The sequence below is a fragment of the Bombina bombina genome, chromosome 1 (genome assembly GCF_027579735.1).
Source record: "Bombina bombina isolate aBomBom1 chromosome 1, aBomBom1.pri, whole genome shotgun sequence".
NCBI classification, from domain to species: domain Eukaryota; kingdom Metazoa; phylum Chordata; class Amphibia; order Anura; family Bombinatoridae; genus Bombina; species Bombina bombina.
The window spans coordinates 670,956,793-670,976,679 of record NC_069499.1 but is presented as its reverse complement, the minus strand read 5'-3'; the positions used below and the strand labels follow the sequence as shown (position 1 = coordinate 670,976,679).

The 19,887-nt window shown below is 40.7% G+C and overlaps 1 protein-coding gene across 2 annotated transcripts in view; it reads right to left on the bottom strand.

Annotated features, from left to right (window-relative positions):
• FMR1 (fragile X messenger ribonucleoprotein 1) overlaps window positions 1–19,887 on the bottom strand; it is a 111,212-nt gene that overhangs the window by 56,913 nt on the left and 34,412 nt on the right. For both annotated transcript variants that reach the window (XM_053699149.1, XM_053699148.1), the window contains one exon: window positions 7,076–7,185. In XM_053699149.1, coding sequence (XP_053555124.1) covers window positions 7,076–7,185 — 110 coding nt within the window. The remainder of the gene's footprint in view (window positions 1–7,075; window positions 7,186–19,887) is intronic.

The window sequence follows — 19,887 nt, the reverse complement described above, 5'->3', positions numbered from 1 at the left end:
AGAAAAGGAGACTCACAAAAAAGAGTAGATAATTCAGAGACTCTTCTGGCAGATGGCCAAAGAAACAAAACTGAATTGTGGGTGTGGTGAGGGGTGTATTTATAGGCATTTTAAGGTTTGGGAAACTTTGCCCCTCCTGGTAGGAATGTATATCCCATACGTCACTAGCTCATGGACTCTTGCTAATTACATGAAAGAAATATAGGAGAAACCATATAGTACCGTGGTGACTGTAGTTAGAGAAAATAATTCATCAGACCTGATTAAAAAACCAGGGCGGGCCGTGGACCGGACACACCGTTGGAGAAAGTAATTTATCAGGTAAGCATAAATTCTGTTTTCTCCAACATTGGTGTGTCCGGTCCACGGCGTCATCCTTACTTGTGGGAACCAAAGCTTTAGGACACGGATGAAGGGAGGGAGCAGGCTACCTAAATGGAAGGCACCACGGCTTGCAAAACCTTTCTCCCAAAAATAGCCTCCGAAGAAGCAAAAGTATCAAATTTGTAAAATTTGGCAAAAGTGTGCAGTGAAGACCAAGTCGCTGCCTTACATATCTGATCAACAGAAGCCTCGTTCTTGAAGGCCCATGAGGAAGCCACAGCCCTAGTGGAGTGAGCTGTGATTCTTTCAGGAGGCTGCCGTCCGGCAGTCTCATAAGCCAATCGGATGATGCTTTTAAGCCAAAAGGAAAGAGAGGTAGAAGTTGCTTTTTGACCTCTCCTTTTACCAGAATAGACGACAAACAAAGAAGATGTTTGTCTGAATTCTTTTGTAGCTTCTAAGTAGAACTTTAGAGCACGGACTACATCTAAATTGTGTAGCAAACGTTCCTTCTTTGAAACTGGTTTCGGACACAAAGAAGGTACAACTATCTCCTGGTTAATATTCTTGTTGGAAACGACCTTAGGAAGAAAACCAGGCTTAGTACGCAAAACAACCTTATCTGAATGGAACACCAGATAGGGCGGAGTACACTGCAGAGCAGATAACTCTGAAACTCTTCTAGCAGAAGAAATAGCAACCAAAAACAAAACTTTCCAAGATAATAACTTAATATCTATGGAATGTAGAGGTTCAAACGGAACCCCTTGAAGAACTGTAAGAACTAGATTTAGACTCCAGGGAGGAGTCAAAGGTCTGTAAACAGGCTTGATCCTAACCAGAGCCTGAACAAATGCTTGAACATCTGGCACAGCTGCCAGTCGTTTGTGTAGTAAGACAGATAAAGCAGAAATCTGTCCCTTTAGAGAACTCGCAGATAATCCTTTATCCAAACCTTCTTGCAGAAAGGAAAGAATCTTAGGAATTTTTATCTTATTCCATGGGAATCCCTTGGATTCACACCAACAGATGTATCTTTTCCATATTTTATGGTAAATCTTTCTAGTTACCGGTTTTCTGGCCTGAACCAGAGTATCTATCACAGAATCTGAAAACCCACGCTTTGATAGAATCAAGCGTTCAATCTCCAAGCTGTCAGCTGGAGGGAGACCAGATTTGGATGTTCGAATGGACCCTGAACAAGAAGGTCCTGTCTCAAAAGGTATCTTCCATGGTGGAACCGATGACATATTCACCAGGTCTGCATACCAAGTCCTGCGTGGCCACGCAGGAGCTATCAAGATCACTGAGGCCCTCTCCTGTTTGATCCTGGCTACCAGCCTGGGAATGAGAGGAAACGGTGGGAACACATAAGCTAGGTTGAAGGTCCAAGGTGCTACTAGTGCATCCACTAGAGTCTCCTTGGGATCCCTGGATCTGGACCCGTAGCAAGGAACCTTGATGTTCTGACGAGACGCCATCAGATCCATGTCTGGAATGCCCCATAATTGAGTCAACTGGGCAAAGCTCTCCGGGTGGAGTTCCCACTCCCCCGGATGGAAAGTCTGACGACTCAGATAATACGCTTCCCAGTTTTCCACAAAACTGAGTGATCCTCCGCCCATTGTATTATTTTGGTCACTTCTTTCATCGCTAGGGAACTCCTTGTTCCCCCCTGATGATTGATATACGTAACAGTCGTCATGTTGTCTGATTGGAATCTTATGAATCTGGCCTTTGCAAGCTGAGGCCAAGCCCTGAGAGCAGTGAATATCGCTGTTAGTTCCAGAATGTTTATCGGGAGAAGAGACTCTTCCCGAGACCATAGTCCCTGAGGTTTCAGGGATTCCCAGACCGCGCCCCAGCCCACTAGACTGGCGTCGGTCGTGACAATGACCCACTCTGGTCTGCGGAAGCTCATTCCCTGGGATAGATGGTCCAGGGTCAGCCACCAACGGAGTGACTCTCTGGTCTTCTGATCTACTTGAATCACTGGAGACAAGTCTGTATAGTCCCCATTCCACTGTTTGAGCATGCACAGTTGTAATGGTCTTAGATGAATTTGTGCAAAAGGAACTATGTCCATTGCTGCAACCATCAACCCTACTACTTCCATGCACTGAGCTATGGAAGGACGTGGAACAGAGTGAAGAACTTGACAAGTGCTTAGAAGTTTTGATTTTCTGACATCTGTCAGAAAAATCCTCATTTCTAAGGAATCTATTATTGTTCCCAAGAAGGGAACTCTTGTTGACGGAGACAGAGAACTCTTTTCTATGTTCACCTTCCATCCGTGAGATCTGAGAAAAGCCAGACCGATGTCTGTATGAGCCTTTGCTTTTGAAAGGGACAACGCTTGTATTAGAATGTCGTCCAAGTACGGTACTACTGCAATGCCCCTCGGTCTTAGAACCGCTAGAAGGGACCCGAGTACCTTTGTGAAAATCCTTGGAGCAGTGGCTAACCCGAATGGGAGGGCCACAAACTGGTAATGTTTGTCCAGAAAGGCGAACCTTAGGAACTGATGATGTTCTTTGTGGATAGGAATATGTAGGTACGCATCCTTTAGATCCACGGTAGTCATAAATTGACCTTCCTGGATAGTGGGTAGAATCGTTCGAATGGTTTCCATTTTGAATGATGGTACCCTGAGAAATTTGTTTAGGATCTTTAAATCCAGAATTGGTCTGAAGGTTCCCTCTTTTTTGGGACCTACGAACAGATTTGAGTAAAATCCCATTCCTTGTTCCGTCATTGGAACAGGGTGTATCACTCCCATCTTTAACAGGTCTTCTACACAATGTAAGAACGCCTGTCTCTTTATTTGGTTTAAGGATAAGTGAAACATGTGGAACCTTCCCCTTGGGGGTAGTTCCTTGAATTCCAGAAGATAACCCTGAGAAACTATTTCTAGTGCCCAGGGATCCTGAACATCTCTTGCCCAAGCCTGAGCAAAGAGAGAGAGTCTGCCCCCTACTAGATCCGGTCCCGGATCGGGGGCTACTCCTTCATGCTGTTTTGTTAGCAGCAGCAGGCTTCTTGGCCTGCTTACCCTTGTTCCAGCCTTGCATAGGTTTCCAGGCTGGTTTGGGCTGTGAGGCATTACCCTCTTGCTTAGAGGATGCAGAATTAGAGGCCGGTCCGTTCCTGAAATTGCGAAAGGAACGAAAATTAGACTTATTCTTGGCCTTGAAAGGCCTATCTTGTGGAAGGGCGTGGCCCTTTCCCCCAGTGATGTCTGAGATAATCTCTTTCAATTCTGGCCCAAAGAGAGTTTTACCTTTGAAAGGGATGTTAAGCAATTTTGTCTTGGATGATACATCCGCTGACCAAGACTTTAGCCAAAGCGCTCTGCGCGCCACAATTGCAAACCCTGAATTTTTCGCCGCTAATCTAGCTAATTGCAAAGCGGCATCTAAAATAAAAGAGTTAGCCAACTTAAGTGCGTGAACTCTGTCCATAACCTCCTCATACGAAGTCTCTACTGAGCGACTTTTCTAGTTCCTCGAACCAGAACCATGCTGCTGTAGTGACAGGAACAATGCACGAAATGGGTTGTAGAAGGTAACCCTGCTGTACAAAAATCTTTTTAAGCAAACCTTCCAATTTTTTATCCATAGGATCTTTGAAAGCACAACTATCCTCGATAGGGATAGTAGTTCGCTTGTTTAGAGTAGAAACTGCCCCCTCGACCTTAGGGACTGTCTGCCATAAGTCCTTTCTGGGGTCGACCATAGGAAATAATTTCTTAAATATAGGTGGGGGAACAAAAGGTATGCCGGGCTTCTCCCACTCCATATTCACTATGTCCGCCACCCGCTTGGGTATAGGAAAAGCGTCGGGGTGCACCGGAACCTCTAGAAACTTGTCCATCTTGCATAATTTCTCTGGAATGACCAAGTTGTCACAATCATCCAGAGTAGATAACACCTCCTTAAGCAGTGCGCGGAGATGTTCTAATTTAAATTTAAATGTCACAACATCAGGTTCAGCTTGTTGAGAAATTTTTCCTGAATCTGAAATTTCCCCATCTGACAAAACCTCCCTCATGGCCACTTCAGATTGGTGTGAGGGTATGACAGAACAATTATCATCAGCGCCCTCCTGCTCTTCAGTGTTTAAAACAGAGCAATCGCGCTTTCTCTGATATGCAGGCATTTTGGATAAAATATTTGCTATGGAGTTATCCATTACAGCCGTCAATTGTTGCATGGTAATAAGCATTGGCGCGCTAGATGTACTAGGGGCCTCCTGCGTGGGCAAAACTGGTGTAGACACAGTAGGGGATGATGTAGTATCATGTCTACTCCCGTCATCTGAGGAATCATCTTGGGCAATTTCATTATCTGTGGCAGTACTGTCCTTACTTTGTTTGGACGCTATGGCACAATTATCACACAATTTTCAGTGGGGAGACACATTGGCTTTCACACATATAGAACATAGCTTATCCGAAGGCACAGACATCTTAAACAGGCTTAAACTTGTCAATAAAGCACAAAAAACGTTTTAGCACAAAAAACGTTTTAAAACAAAACCGTTACTGTCTCTTTAAATTTTAAACAGAGCACACTTTATTACTGAATATGTGAAAAAGTATGAAGGAATTGTTCAAAATTTACCAAAATTTCACCACAGTGTCTTAAAGCCTTAAGAGTATTGCATACCAATTTTCAGAGCTTTAACCCTTAAAATAACGGAACCGGAGCCGTTTACAAATTTAACCCCTATACAGTCCCAGCTACAGCCTTTGCTGTGACTTTACCAAGCCCAGAGGGGAATAGGATACCAAATGACGCCTTCTAGAAACTTTTCCAACTACTTTCTGGTCCTCACACATGCATCTGCATGTCTTGCTCTCAAAAACAACTGCGCAGTAATGGCGCGAAAATGAGGCTCAGCCTACAACTGGGAAGGCCCTCCCTGACTGGAAAAGGTGTCTAACACAGTGCCTGCCGTTAAAAAACGTTCCCCAAGTTTATAAGTGTGAATTATCAGCATAAACATGTATAAAATGTCCAAATAAAGCAATCGATTTAGCCCATAAAAGTGTCTACCAGCTTTATAGCCCATATTAAGCCTGTTATTCTGTTTGAAACTAAGAAAATGGCTTACCGGTCCCCATGAGGGGAAATGACAGCCTTCCAGCATTACACAGTCTTGTTAGAAATATGGCTAGTCATACCTTAAGCAGAAAAGTCTGCTAACTGTTTCCCCCAACTGAAGTTACTTCATCTCAACAGTCCTATGTGGAAACAGCAATCGATTTTAGTTACTGTCTGCTAAAATCATCTTCCTCTCACAAACAGAAATCTTCATCCTTTTCTGTTTCAGAGTAAATAGTACATACCAGCACTATTTTAAAATAACAAACTCTTGATAGTAGAATAAAAAAAAACTACAACTAAACACCACATACTCTTAACCATCTCCGTGGAGATGTTGCCTGTGCAACGGCAAAGAGAATGACTGGGGTGGGCGGAGCCTAGGAGGGACTATATGGCCAGCTTTGCTGGGACTCTTTGCCATTTCCTGTTGGGGAAGAGATATTTCCCACAAGTAAGGATGACGCCGTGGACCGGACACACCAATGTTGGAGAAATTAAGTCATATTATTCTCTTAAACCAATATTTCTCTGGAAAAAAAAAAAAACTTCAAGCATCATAACCGCAAGAAAAAGAGCAAAATCTTCATAAGCAAATTTAAAAAAAAAAAAAAAAAAAAAAAAAAAAAAAAAAAAGCCCTGCACCCAGAACAAAATGCTAAATTACATGCAGATACTGAGCACTACCACTACCGTTAAAATAAGATAACATTTATTTTTAGGATTGCGAAGCGCTACTGTACTTTGTAAAAAAACAAAAAAAAAAAAAACACCAACCTAAACCAGAAAGAATTAAATGAAAGAACTGGGCATTACTTCTAGAAGCAATGTCTCTAACTTAGCCCAATGCTTGCCAGGAACCAGAGAACAAATAATGATTTTAATCTGCAGAGAAACATATAAGGGAAACAGCAAAGTCAAAATTAAACTCCTGATTCAGATAGAGCAATGCAATTTGAAAAAGAAAAAAAAAGTTCTAATTTACTTCAATGATCTAATTTGTTTCTTTTTCTTGGTATCCTTTGTTGAAAAGTACACCTAGGTGTGTTTAGAAGCAGAAATGCACTACCGGAAGGTAGCTGCCGATTGGTGGTTGCACATATATGCTTCTTGTCATTTGCTCGCTATTCAGAGAGCTCCCAGTAGTGCATTGCTGGTCCTTCATCAAAAGAATACCAAGAGACTAAAGCAAATTTGATAACAGAAGTAAATTACAAAGTTGTTTAAAATGTGAGCCACTACTGACTGTGACTCAGGCCAGGATAAAGACAGCCCTGTCACTATCAATAGCAGCCACCACACTCAAACTACACAAAAGTTGAGCAGATAAAGTGGCAGCTCCAAAAAGTAACATAGTGACAATTAGGTATGCGATTTTTTCTAGATTTGTGCAGACATTTGTGTGTTGCACATTTAATCTAATAAATCTGGTTCTGAAATTAGCCGAATGCCGCAGACTGCAGCCATTTTCAGCATGTTTCACTATTGAATGTCAATTTAAAAAACAAAAAAACAACCACATTCCTAGTGATAATAGAGTAGCAATTATCTTCCCATCTGACCACGGATTTGTCACTGTTTAAACGACTAGGACTAATGTACCAACAACCTAGCAAAGATTGATTTAGAAATAAATAAGATGATACCTCTTCTTGGGAAATACTCTTATCATTTTCGGCTTCAATTCTTACTCGGACAACACCGGATTTATCCACTATTTCCTGAATGAGCTTTCCATTCTTCCCAATTACTTTTCCTATGAGAAACAAAACAAAAAAAAAAGTGTATGACAAATTACTTTTAAAGCAAGCCTAACAATCAAAGTTACACACCCACACAAAATAAATTGTTCCACAAAAACAAGATGATTTTTTGTTATTACAACTTACAATTTAGACATTGTAAAAGAAATATGGAATATGATTGGTAGTATGTACTCACTGTATCCCACACTAACTTAAATTTTTTTTTTTTAATCTATAATCAAATATATCTGAGAATCTGGACACTAAATAACAGCAATAAGGTGTACACATCTATAATTCCATATAGGGCACAGATGAAGTATTATTTGTATTTTATGAGGCAAGCAAGAGGCAGAATCATACAATAATAAAATCATGAGTTGTAGTATACAAGGGTATGGATAATTGTTGGACTGGGATGCACTAGGCACCCCATCTAAATTCTTCAAATAAGTGAATTAAAGAGGCAATTGTTCATATTCCAGAACAATAGAGCATTTCAAAAAGATTTGGCATTTAAAGAATGGATGACAAAGTGCAAAATATCCTCACATTTTATGTCAAGCGATTCTGCTTTTGCAGTTTAGCAGGATGACACTCCCATTGTCTTCCCTTAAACACCACATATGCAGTCAGTCTGCTCAGGCAATGTAGACAGCACACTCATGAGAGAATTTTTAAAATAAATATATACTGCTCTCACAGCATCAGGCCACACCAAACTACTTGATACAAGGCACACAGTGTAATATTTCTAAAGCAGAGAATGATTATAGAAGCAAAGGTTGTTCATCAACCTATGGCAAAGTCAGAAACATAAAGATAGAGAGATATACACACACATACACAGTATCCCACAAAAGTGAGTATACCCCTCACATTTTTGTAAATATTTTATATCTTTTTATGTGACAACACTGAAGAAATGACACTTTGCTACAATGTAAAGTACCGAGTGTACAGCCTGTATAACAGTGCAAATTTGCTGTGCTCTCAAAATAACTCAACACACAGCCATTAGTGTCTAAACCGTTGGCAACAAAAGTGAGTACACCCCTAAGTGGAAATGTCTAAATTGGGCCCAAAATGTCAATATTTTGTGAAGCCACCATTATTTCCAGCACTGCCTTAACCCTCTTGGGTATGGAGTTTACCATAGCTTCACAGGTTGCCACTGGATTCCTCTTCCATTCCTCCATGACGATATCATGGAGCTGGTGGATGTTATGGACCTTGCTCTCCCCCACCTTCCGTTTGAGGATGACCCACAGATGCTCAATAGGGTTTAGGTTTGGAGAACTGCTTGGCCAGTCCATCACCTTTATCCTCAGCTTCTTTAGCAAGGCAGTGGTCGTCTTGGATGTGTGTTTGGGGTCGTTATCATGTTGGAATACTGCCCTGCAGCTCAGTCTGAAGGGAGGGGATCATGCTCTGCTTCAGTATGTCACAGTACATGTAGTAATTCATGGTTCCCTCAATGAACTGTACCTTTCCTGTGCCGGCAGCACTCATGCAGGCCCAGACCATGACACTCCCACCACCATGCTTGACTGTAGGCGAGACACACCATCTGAACCAAATAAGTTTATCCTGGTCTCATCGGATCACAGGACATGGTTCCAGTAATTCATGTCCTTAGTCTGCTTGTCTTCAGCAAACTATTTGCAGGCTTTTGTGTGCATCATCTTTAGAAGAGGCTTTCTTCTGGGACAGCCATGCAGACCAATTTGATGCAGTGTACGGTCTGAGCACTGTCAGGCTGACCCCCCCCCCCCCTTCAACCTCTGCAGCAATGCTGGCAGCACTAATACATCTATTTCCTAAAGACAACCTCTGGATATGACGCTGGGCACGTGCACGCAATTTTTTTGGTCGACCATGGCGAGAGGCCTGTTCTGAGTGGAACCTGTCCTGTGAAACCACTGTATGGTCTTGCCCACCGTGCTACAGCTCAGTTTTAGGGTCTTGGCAATCTTCTTATAGCCTAGGTCATCTTTATGTAGAGCAAAAATTATTTTTTTCAGATCCTCAGGGAGTTCTTTGCCATGAGGTGCCATGTTGAACTTCCAGTGACCAGTATGAGAGAGTGTGAGCGATAACACCAAATTTAACACACCTGCTCCCTATTCACACCTGAGACCTTGTAACACTAACAAGTCACATGACATCCCCTTATATTATACAAGGTAGAATTCATATTATATGGTAAATTGTTGGGCCAAGATGAAACTCAGGGGGATATATGGCTAGTCCAAATTTTGTGTCTTTTTTGCTAACTAACTTTTATTTTGCCTTTCTGTTTTAAATGTGGGTATATGTGTTTTGGGGTATATAGATTTGAATGTCCTGTTTTTTCTAACGGGTGGTTGGTATTGGAGCTAAGGAATTAGCACTGGTTAAGCAAGTTTAACATAAATATTTCTTAAACAGGGACCAAGCTGACTTTATAAGGAAAGTGTATAATCCTCTGTGTGTGATATACTATTGTGAAAAAGTTGTGTCTAATGGCAATATTAGCAGGTAATATATACTGGTTATAGAGTCAGTACTGGCTTTTACTCACTAGTAACACGACTAAAAGTACACAACTTAAGTTTGTTTTACACCAAGGTTTTGTAATAAAAACTCACAAAAAAAAAAAAAAAAAAAAAAAAGAAGAAAAGGGAGAACACATAGGTTCTAATTGCTGTTCACGACGTATGGTTTTCTTTGCTTTTGCAGGTCTATACCTGACAATGTACACTTGATTTATTCTCTTTGCACTTTCCTTAATGGAAAAATTTATCACTCAGGTGAAATCTAATTCACCCAAAATGCCTGTAAAAGTAAAAGATAAAAAAAGTAAAACGATGGATACCAGTACAGATAGTGTAATAGAACCTAATAAAATGCAGTTCGACCCACAAGTATTGATTACGCAGTTTACAGATATTTTCTCCACAATTTGAAGTGATAAAGAAAGAGCTAGGGACTATATCTACTGAATTAGCTACGCTTTCCTCTGAAGTAAGGCAGTTTTCGGCCAGACTAACAGAGGCAGAAACTAGAATCTCTGATGTAGAGGATATAACCCATATACAAGAAGATTTAATAAAGAAACAAGATACTAAAATTAAAAGTATGCAGATACGCCTGGAGGATCTTGAGGATCGCTCCAGGCGTAATAATATTAGGATAGTGGGCTTGCCAGAAATTCCAGAGTATGATGATCTAATGAAATTTACCTCAATTACATTACCACAAGCATTAGGGATGTCCCCCAGTTACCATTGGCAGTAGAGAGAGCCCATAGGGTAGGTCCAAAGAATTCTTCCCGAGATGGAGCCCTAAAGAACAGAATCTGTGTTTTCAAACTACTAAAATTCCAAGATAAGATTGAAATATTGAAATTATTTAAAAAAAATGACCCTCCTATCTTTGGAAAGGGTAGGATTCTGTTATTCCAGGACTTCTCCTTTGAGACTTCCTCAAAGAGAAAATTAATGGCCCCGTACTGTACGCAATTGATAAATAAGGGGATAAAAGCTCGCCTGGTCTTTCCGGCACGTATAATTGTAGATGATAAAGGTGCCAGATATGTCTTTGATAAGGCAGAAGAAGTTAAAATATATATAGAGACTGGGTAATCTCTAGAATATACATAAAGAAAAGGGATCTATTGTTAGTAGTCTGGTCTAAATAATTATTACCTTATGATAAATAGAAATAGTGAAGTTGTTATTTCTCGTATTTTATGTGTTTTTAATTGTGTATTTTGTATTTTTTTTTTATATATATATATATATATATATATATATATATATATTTTTTTTTTTCTCTCTCTTCCCTTCCCCCGCTCTCCCTTCTCCCCCTCTTGTCCTAGCCGCCCCCTGGTGGGTGTCCCTTACCATCCTCCCCCTGGGGTGTACTATATTATTTTTATTAGATGAGTGAAGGACTTAAAATTCTATCTTGGAATGTGGGGGGGATAACTTCCCCCATTAAGCGCAAATTAGTCATTAAAACATTAGCTAGTTATAAACCGGATGTGGTTCTCCTGCAGGAGACTCATCTTAATGAGCAAGCAGCAGCAAAATTAAAAATAAAATGGGTGGGAGAAGTTATCTCCACATCCAGGTTATATAGAAAATGTGGGGTCGCTGTCCTCCTTCATAAAGAATTAGATTATAAAGTAATCAAGGTAGAAATAGATCCGGCAGCCAGATTTATTCTTCTCCAGATACAACTGAAAAATATGAAAATGGCTATATGTAATATATATGCTCCAAATGAGTTTGATTGTTTTTTGGGAAGGAATGAAACTGAAGTTATTCCCTTTGGCTTCTGAGAATCTGATACTAGGAGGGGACTTTAACGCAACTCTGTCCAGAGTTAGATAGATTTAAAAAAAAAAAAAAAAATGCGACATAATAGAAATGCTAAATTTTTAAGACAATTCTGTTCAAAGTTGAAATTAGTGGATGTATGGCAGTTTAAAAATCCTGATACAGTTGTGTTTTCATGTGAATCAAAAACACATTGTACTTTCTCTAGAATAGATTTTTTTTTAATTTCGGAAACTTTAGTCTTGCAGGATCTAGAGAGTGCAATGGGAGATATCTGTGTCTCAGATCATGCTATTATCTCGTTAATATTTCCCTCAGGGAATAAAGAAAAGTTTAAAATACCGCGATTTGTTTTTCCTCGCCATCTATATACTAACTCGAAATTTGTTAATTTTTAAAAAAATGTGTGGCAACGGTATTATAATGAGAATGTAAATTATCTTTGTAAACCGGAAATTTTTTGGGAAGCCTTTAAAGCGGTTCTGCGGGGAGAGATTCAGTCATACGTAAGTATAAGAAAGAAAAAGAATAGAGCGCGAGAAATTCAAATCATGAATCAAGTTAAGAATTCCTATAGGAAATACTATATAAATCCGACAGTGGCTAATTGGGGAAAATATAGAGACAATAGAAAGGAAAGAGATCTTTTTCTAAAACAAAAATTAGTTGAAGAAGAAACAAAGATTAACCTTTACTTTAGAGGCGTGCATGGTTGCTCCGCAAAATATCTGGCCAGACTGACTAAAGCAGGGAAAAAAAAAAAACCTTATTCTAGCTGTTCAGACAGATAAAGGTAGAATTACTGAGACTAAGGGAATAGTAGAAACTTTTCATACTTATCAGCAGCTCTATACCAGAATAGAAATAGATAATGAGAAGCAAGATTTGTTTTGGAATCTGATAAAGGTACCTAAAATATCCTGTGATGATCTAATTACAATTAACGCCCCAATTTCTATGGAAGAAATTAGTAAAGCAATTGATAATTTAAAGCTGAACAAAGCAGCAGGTCCGGATGGATTCCCTGCGGAGTTTTATAGATGCTTAAATAGTAATATACTCTCGATATTAGAAAAACTTTTTAATTCCTACTTCTGTACACAGAGCTCTATCTCAAGCTATTTCTCCGCAGCAAACATTTCTCTTATCCTAAAGAAGGATAAAAATGCGGAAGATCCAGCCTCATATAGGCCAATTTCAGTCTTAAATATAGACTATAAAATATTAATGTCTATTATTGCATCTAGATTATCTACCTGTCTGCATAAAATTATACACCCAGATCAAACTGGATTTATGGCGGATAGGAATCCATCCAAAAATATCCGTAAATTAGTCAATATTTTAGATTATGCTTGGAATATAGATAAGGATAAACAGGAACCTCTATGGCAGGATGTGGCCATCCTCTCATTGGACGCCGTCAAAGCGTTTGACTCGATTGTGTTGGAGTATCTATTTAGAGCATTAGACCAATTTGGATTCGAAGGGGAAGTTGTACAATTTATTAGTAGATTATATCATAACCCTATATCTTTTGTCCTGGTTAATGGGATGATATCCCCTAAAATAACATTGCAAAGAGGGACTAGACAGGGGTGTCCCCTATCCCCGTTACTGTTTAATATTGCGTTAGAACCCCTTGCAATTCGTTTTAGAGAAGCTCTATCTGGAGTCCCAGTTGGCACACAGTCCCTTAAAACATTACTATATGCAGATGACGTGTTAGTTTTTCTGGCTAATATACAGGACTCTATACCAACGGTCCTTCAAATTCTGAAAATCTTTAGTTCATTCTCAGGGTATAGGATAAATTTAGAAAAGAGCGAATTAATGTATTTAAATAATACTCAGACAGTAGTACCTAATATTCCATTTAAGCAAGTGGACGCGATTAAATACTTAGGGTTGGTTTTGCATAAGGACCCCAGTTTTTGGTATAAAGCTAACTATGAGCCACTATTTCGAAAAATCAGTTCAGACCTACATCTCTGGGCAGTATTCCCATTGTCTCTGACAGCACGGGTTAATTTAATCAAATCTATTATTTTTCCTCGCCTGCTGTACCCACTGCAGAATCTCCCTTTATTTATTCTAAATAAGGACCTGAAATTAATTAATGCTTTATTTTATCTGGAATAATAAAAAATCTAGAATTGCTATAGGAAAATTAATGCAAAAGGTGGATGTAGCAGGACTAGCATTGCCCAACCTCAAACTTTATAATTTAGCCGCGTTGGTTAAAATAGCGATAGATTGGCTCGCAGGATCTAGTATAGTATCTTCTGAAGAGATTGAAACCTTTCTAACTGCTCCATTCTCCTTAAAGGCTATTTTACACTCTTCAATACAGAAGTTGCCGCAGAATATTAGCTGCCTCATTTCTATTAAAAATATTGTACTTGCGGAGGGCGGAGCCTGACCACGCTGGAAGATGGTCACACACTAGAAAGGCTCCTGCTTCTTGTACTGATAAAACTGCTTAAAATAGCTCAAATGCACTTTATAGAAACTTTACTTCTAGGTGACTGACCCAGCTTAACAAGAAGCCTCTATCCCCGACTACTTTTAGCCCCGGGAACTATTGGGCTATTATATCTACTACACCGCTCATCTGCCTGTCTCTAAATGGCGCCAACCCAGATGACTACCCTTCTAAGCCATCCCCTGCTCTCATAAACACTCACCGGACCTCTTTTGCGCCATAGACAGACTACCAGTGGACCCATCGCACAGCCTTGGGTCCACATACACCAGCACAGACCCTTAAGCTTTCACCGGCAATTCCGCTCTGGCCTGGCTGATGTACTGACGCAGCTACGCCATACTGGCCACAGGACACGCAGAGACGGCTCCGGGAGCTCAGGCCTCCGGATCTATATCCTCAACAGGATCTCCGGAAAAGTGTGAACACAGCGGAGGCTCCAGAGTAACTGTCACCGCAACCGACCTGCTGATCCAAAAGACCCCCGGTGGGGGAACCGCAATTGGTAAGCCACACACCGGCCTTGATTAGGCGCGCTACAGGGACACACATAAACGCCACCAATCCTGTGATAAGATAGAGCGTGGCCTAGGCAGGACTTATAAGAGGGGATTTTGTCGTTATCACAGCTTGCACCTCAATAAGAGATACCCTCCCCTCTGTTCCCTTAGCGTAAGTTGGGTAACACAGTACTGAATGGCCTAACATAGGAGTAACAGAGGGCGCAATATAATTAAAGACCTCAGTTGGGCGCACACAGCAAAAGAATTAAACAACAGCAGGATACTCACATATCAGCCCTTTTCAGAACCCTTGAGAGTCTTATTAAATTATCCAAGGATATAAATAGATGCTAGCTGCTTGAATAACTGGTTACTTAACAAGGCCTGAACATTAGTGCTGCTAGAGAAAACTTACTTTAAGGCATTACCTAACTAACCACTTATCTGAAGGGGTATGCCTATCAAAAAGAACAAAGCTGATAAGATAGCTGTTTCTAAATCTATGAGCCACTACCTCAGGCCCCTGGACCCTACAAAGGAGGCTCTTGACACCAACATGGATAACCCTCAGGACTCCCCTGCACCCTCCATTCCACAACACACTGACTCTCACCCCCAATTTGTTACTAAGGATGACATTAACCACTTGTCTTCTAAAGAGGATATTCAGGGGGTAATGAAAGAAATGAGGAGCCTTTTTGGGGACCTTAGAAAAGACTTTTCTGCACTAGAGTCTAGGGTCCTGAAGATCGAAAAAACCTCACAAGATAATGCAAAAATAGGGACGCAACATGCTGCAGACCTACAAAACCACGCTGACAATCTACAATTTTTGAATGATAAACTAGAAGACCTAGATAACCGGGGACGCAGGAACAACCTGCGGTTTCGTGGGATATCTGAATCAGTTCATCCACAGAATATTGAAGGTTATCTACAAGCCTTATTTCGCATTATTAAAGACTCACCTTCCTCACCTGAGATCCCCATAGAGAGGGCTCATAGGGCCCTCAGGCCCAAACCACCAAGTAAAGCGCACCCGCGGGACATAATAGTCAGATTTTTGAGTTATAAAGACAAGGAAGACCTTCTTCAGGGGGCCCGTAAGAAATCGTCTATCACGCACGTTGGAGAGGAAATCCAGGTTTTTTCCGATCTGTCCCCTGTGACTTTACAGAAAAGAAGGGACCTGAACCATATTACATCTGTTCTACGTAATCACAGAATTCCTTACAGATGGGGCTTCCCGGTCTCAATTATCGCCACCGGCAATAACAAAACTTTCATCTTCAGGCCAGGAATGGATCACATGGAGTTTTACGAGAACTTGGCCATCCAGGCTCCTCTCCCCGGCGGATCTCAACCAGGAAGACCGCCTCAGCTCACCCGCCCTTCAACTGACCGTCCCGAGAGCGAACCATGAGGGTAATGTACTGCTGGACAATTTTGAGATCAGGTTCAATCTGCACTGCCTCCTTACAAATATCTTTTTAGAACTCATGAAAGTGACGCTATCCTTAATATGTCTTCGTAACTGATGAATATGTTCATATGTTCTTTATTAATGTTAAGTTGCATGCTTCACCTTATTTCTCAAGTTTGAATATGTACCTTCTAAGTGATGTGTCTGCCCCTTAAAGTTATAAACCAAAGACTCCTGCCACTGAACTGTTACCAAACACCCTATATATGGCCCGATAAGGCAGACACCGTTAATTATACTGTTCTAAATAATGTAGACTGCAGTTATTTGTTCCCCACGTTATCTCCCTATCCTATTTTTAATGTATATGCTCCCCCTCATGGTGAAATGTCTGCATTTAAGAATCTCTCATAACTGATTGTATTGTCTCTGAATTATATGCTTAATTCTCATAGGAATGTCTTGGAAATTCTTTGCCCTTTAACATAGGTGGGCTACTTCCGCACACAGAGGGGACCATAACTTATACTTGCTGACTTAACGACGCACATAAAGACTAAACAAGGGGCTGCCTCTTGGGATCATTGTGCTAACACTTTTCTTTAACCAGAATATAGTTTGAATAACTAATTACTAACAGTCTCTAAAACCAATGTACGCTAATATAGGACCTACCCGCTAGCAGGTATGCACATACTAACAACGCGCTTTTCTATAGAGGCAACCTAGATACATTTACTACCAACTACACAGCATGCAGAGAGGTTAGTGGGTCATAGGCCTGTACAGTCCCATTTTAAACTGCTCCACAGAATAAACATATGCACGTTTGCCTGAACCCTTCTGGACGTGATTAACAGCTAGATAATAAGGCTCCCCGCTTGTAGTCTCATCTTTATCACACACACTAAAAAATGGTCCTGAATTGTATAGCTCTTCTGCGACCATGACCTTTTCCTTCATATGTGGGGGTTTCCTAGCTTGACAAGCATAACGTTTGACTTAGCAAAACAGGCACACTGTCTAGAGCATCTGAGTTCACTATTTGACATTTCTCATTACTCTATTTCAGCTGGACAGCCCTTACATAATGATATGCTATAAGTATACTTCTGTTTTATTATAACTTACATCAGTAAAGGGGCTTTTCCCCTAATTTAGGTTTGTTATAAAGTTTTTGTATATAGAATTAATCTTAGGAGTGACCCACTCTCTGTGTTTACTCCGTTCTCTAATACTACGCTCCTCCCTTTACATTTACTCTCTAACCCCCACTAACTTTCCCTTACCCTTCTTACTTGAAACCTTCCCTCTATAATCTCTCCCCTATCCTAACCACCTCCACTCTCTTCCTTCCCCCCCCCCTTTTTTTGTTTTTTTTTTGTTTGTTTTTGTTTGTCATGGCTGTGCGCCAAAAATCCAAAAGGTTTTTTGAACACTCAATTAATCTCACTACCATAAATGCAAAAGGCCTGAACAATCCAGGCAAACGCTCTATAGCGTTCAGAGAACTGAACAAAATACAGAGCCACATAATCCTGCTACAGGAAACACATTTTAAAAAGGGTAGAGAACCCAAATGGCACAACTCCCAATTTCCACTAGCTTACTTCGCCTCTGGTCAGACTAAAAAAGGGGGAGTAGGTATTGTTTTTCATAAAACTGTCCCATTCAAAATGACACATATTGAGAAAGACCCAAATGGCAGATACCTTATCCTTGTAGGCACACTATTCGGTCACCATATCACCTTAGCCTCAATCTACTCTCCCAATCACGGTCAAGACACATTTCTCAAACAGACCTCAGACCTCCTCATGGAACTTTCCAGGGGTATCACCTACCTAGGTATCGTTGCTGACCCGCAGTTGACACATCACGGGGGGTTTCTTGCACTCCCACTTCTACAATCAAACAGGTAAACGATGCACTTAAAAAGCTAACACTACATGACATCTGGCGAACCCTGCACCCAACCTCCAGGGATTACTCCTTCTACTCTGCCCCACACAACAGTTACTCAAGGATTGATTATATATACACAGACTCCTGTGGACTCTCGATCACCCACCACTCTACTATTGATCATATTGCCTGGTCAGATCATGCCCCAGTCTCTTGCTCAATACTATGGCCGGATATACCAATCACACAAAAAACATGGAGAATGGACGACTATCCTAGACAACCCTATAATTTATAATGATATACATAAAATTATGACAGAATATTTTGAGATTAACAGTCACCCTCCTTCATCACACGCCATTATCTGGGAGGCTCACAAAAGCGTCATTAGAGGTGCTATGATTAAACATAAGGTTTTCCTTAACAAGCAATACAGAACCAAATATACTGACCTACAAACAAAAATTAGTGCCCTAGAAATTAAACACAAAGCAGACCCCTCTTGCCTCACTACTAGCACTCTCTTAAAAGAAACAAGAATTGCATTTCATAAACACTTAACAGAATCACATAAAAAAATAGCACTCCATCTGAAACAGCATTATTATGAAGGGGGAAACAAACCGGGTCGCATCCTAGCCAGAACCCTTAAAAAAAAAAAAGACAGCTTAGCTCTTATATTCACTCCGTAAAATCCACAGGCGGCCACCAGGTGCATAGCAGCGAGCAGATAGCATCAGAATTCCGCAGATATTATCACTCCCTATATAATATACATAACCAACCCTCAGATCCCAACATGAAACTTTTATAAACTCCTACTTAAACAAAATAGACCTCCCTTCTCTATCTGCAGAGGACGCTAAATTCCTGGACTCTCCAATAACCACTGAAGAACTTTTCTCAGCTATTAAAAATTGCCCAAAAGGTAAAAGCCCTGGCCCAGACGGATTTTCGTCAGCCTATTATAAAAAATTTAAGGAGATCTTGGAAGGCCCACTCCTAGAATTACTCAATGATCTTCGAGAGGACCCCTATTTATCCCGTGTCCTTTTAGAGGCACACATAACGGTCATACCCAAACCGGGAAAGACCCCAGACCGCCCCGGACATTTTCGGCCAATTTCACTCATTAATTCAGACATGAAGCTTTTCGCAAAGATTCTAGCGACCAGACTAAATAAATACTTACCTGACCTGATAGGCAATGATCAAGTTGGTTTTGTCCCCGGACGTGAAGCTAGGGACAACACTATCAAAATCACGCAACTAATCAATCACGCTAAGGTTTCGGGTCTTCCTCTAGTGCTCTTTTCCACAGACGCAGAGAAGGCCTTTGATAGGGTGAGTTGGGCCTTCCTACGTCAGGTAATGGAACGAATGGGGTTCGGAAGAACCTTTATAAATTTAGTTTTTGCCCTTTACTCTAACCCCAACGCTAAAATGAGGATTAACGGCACGCTGTCAGAATCTTTTGACATTAGAAACGGAACCAGACAAGGCTGCCCCTTATCCCCACTGCTATTTGCCCTTTTGATAGAAGTGCTAGCCAATATCGTAAGGGCCTCCCATCACATCAAAGGTATAAAAGTAGGAGACACGGAATATAAACAAGCGCTTTATGCCGATGATGTTCTTTACACACTAACAAATGCCTCTGAATCCCTTCCCGCACTCTTAGACGTCCTTAAGGAATATGGTAGAGCCTCCAGCTTCTCCCTGAACCTGCATAAATCAGAACTACTGAACATTAACACTTGTCCCAAAATTATACAAACCTTCCAGCAGGCACACCAAATCCCCAAAGCTGCATCTAAATTGAAATACCTAGGTATTTTCTTAACCTCTGACCCATCCGACCTATTTAAGTATAATTATATCTCCCTTAGGAATGTGATTTCAGCGGACCTCTCCTCTTGGAAAAGCAAATACACATCCTGGCTTGGCAGAATAGGGGTTATTAAAATGAATGTCCTACCCCGAATCCTCTATCTCCTCCAGACCCTTCCCATCACTCTTCCAAAGGGCTATATATCTCAGTTGCAAAAAATCATAGAACAATACATATG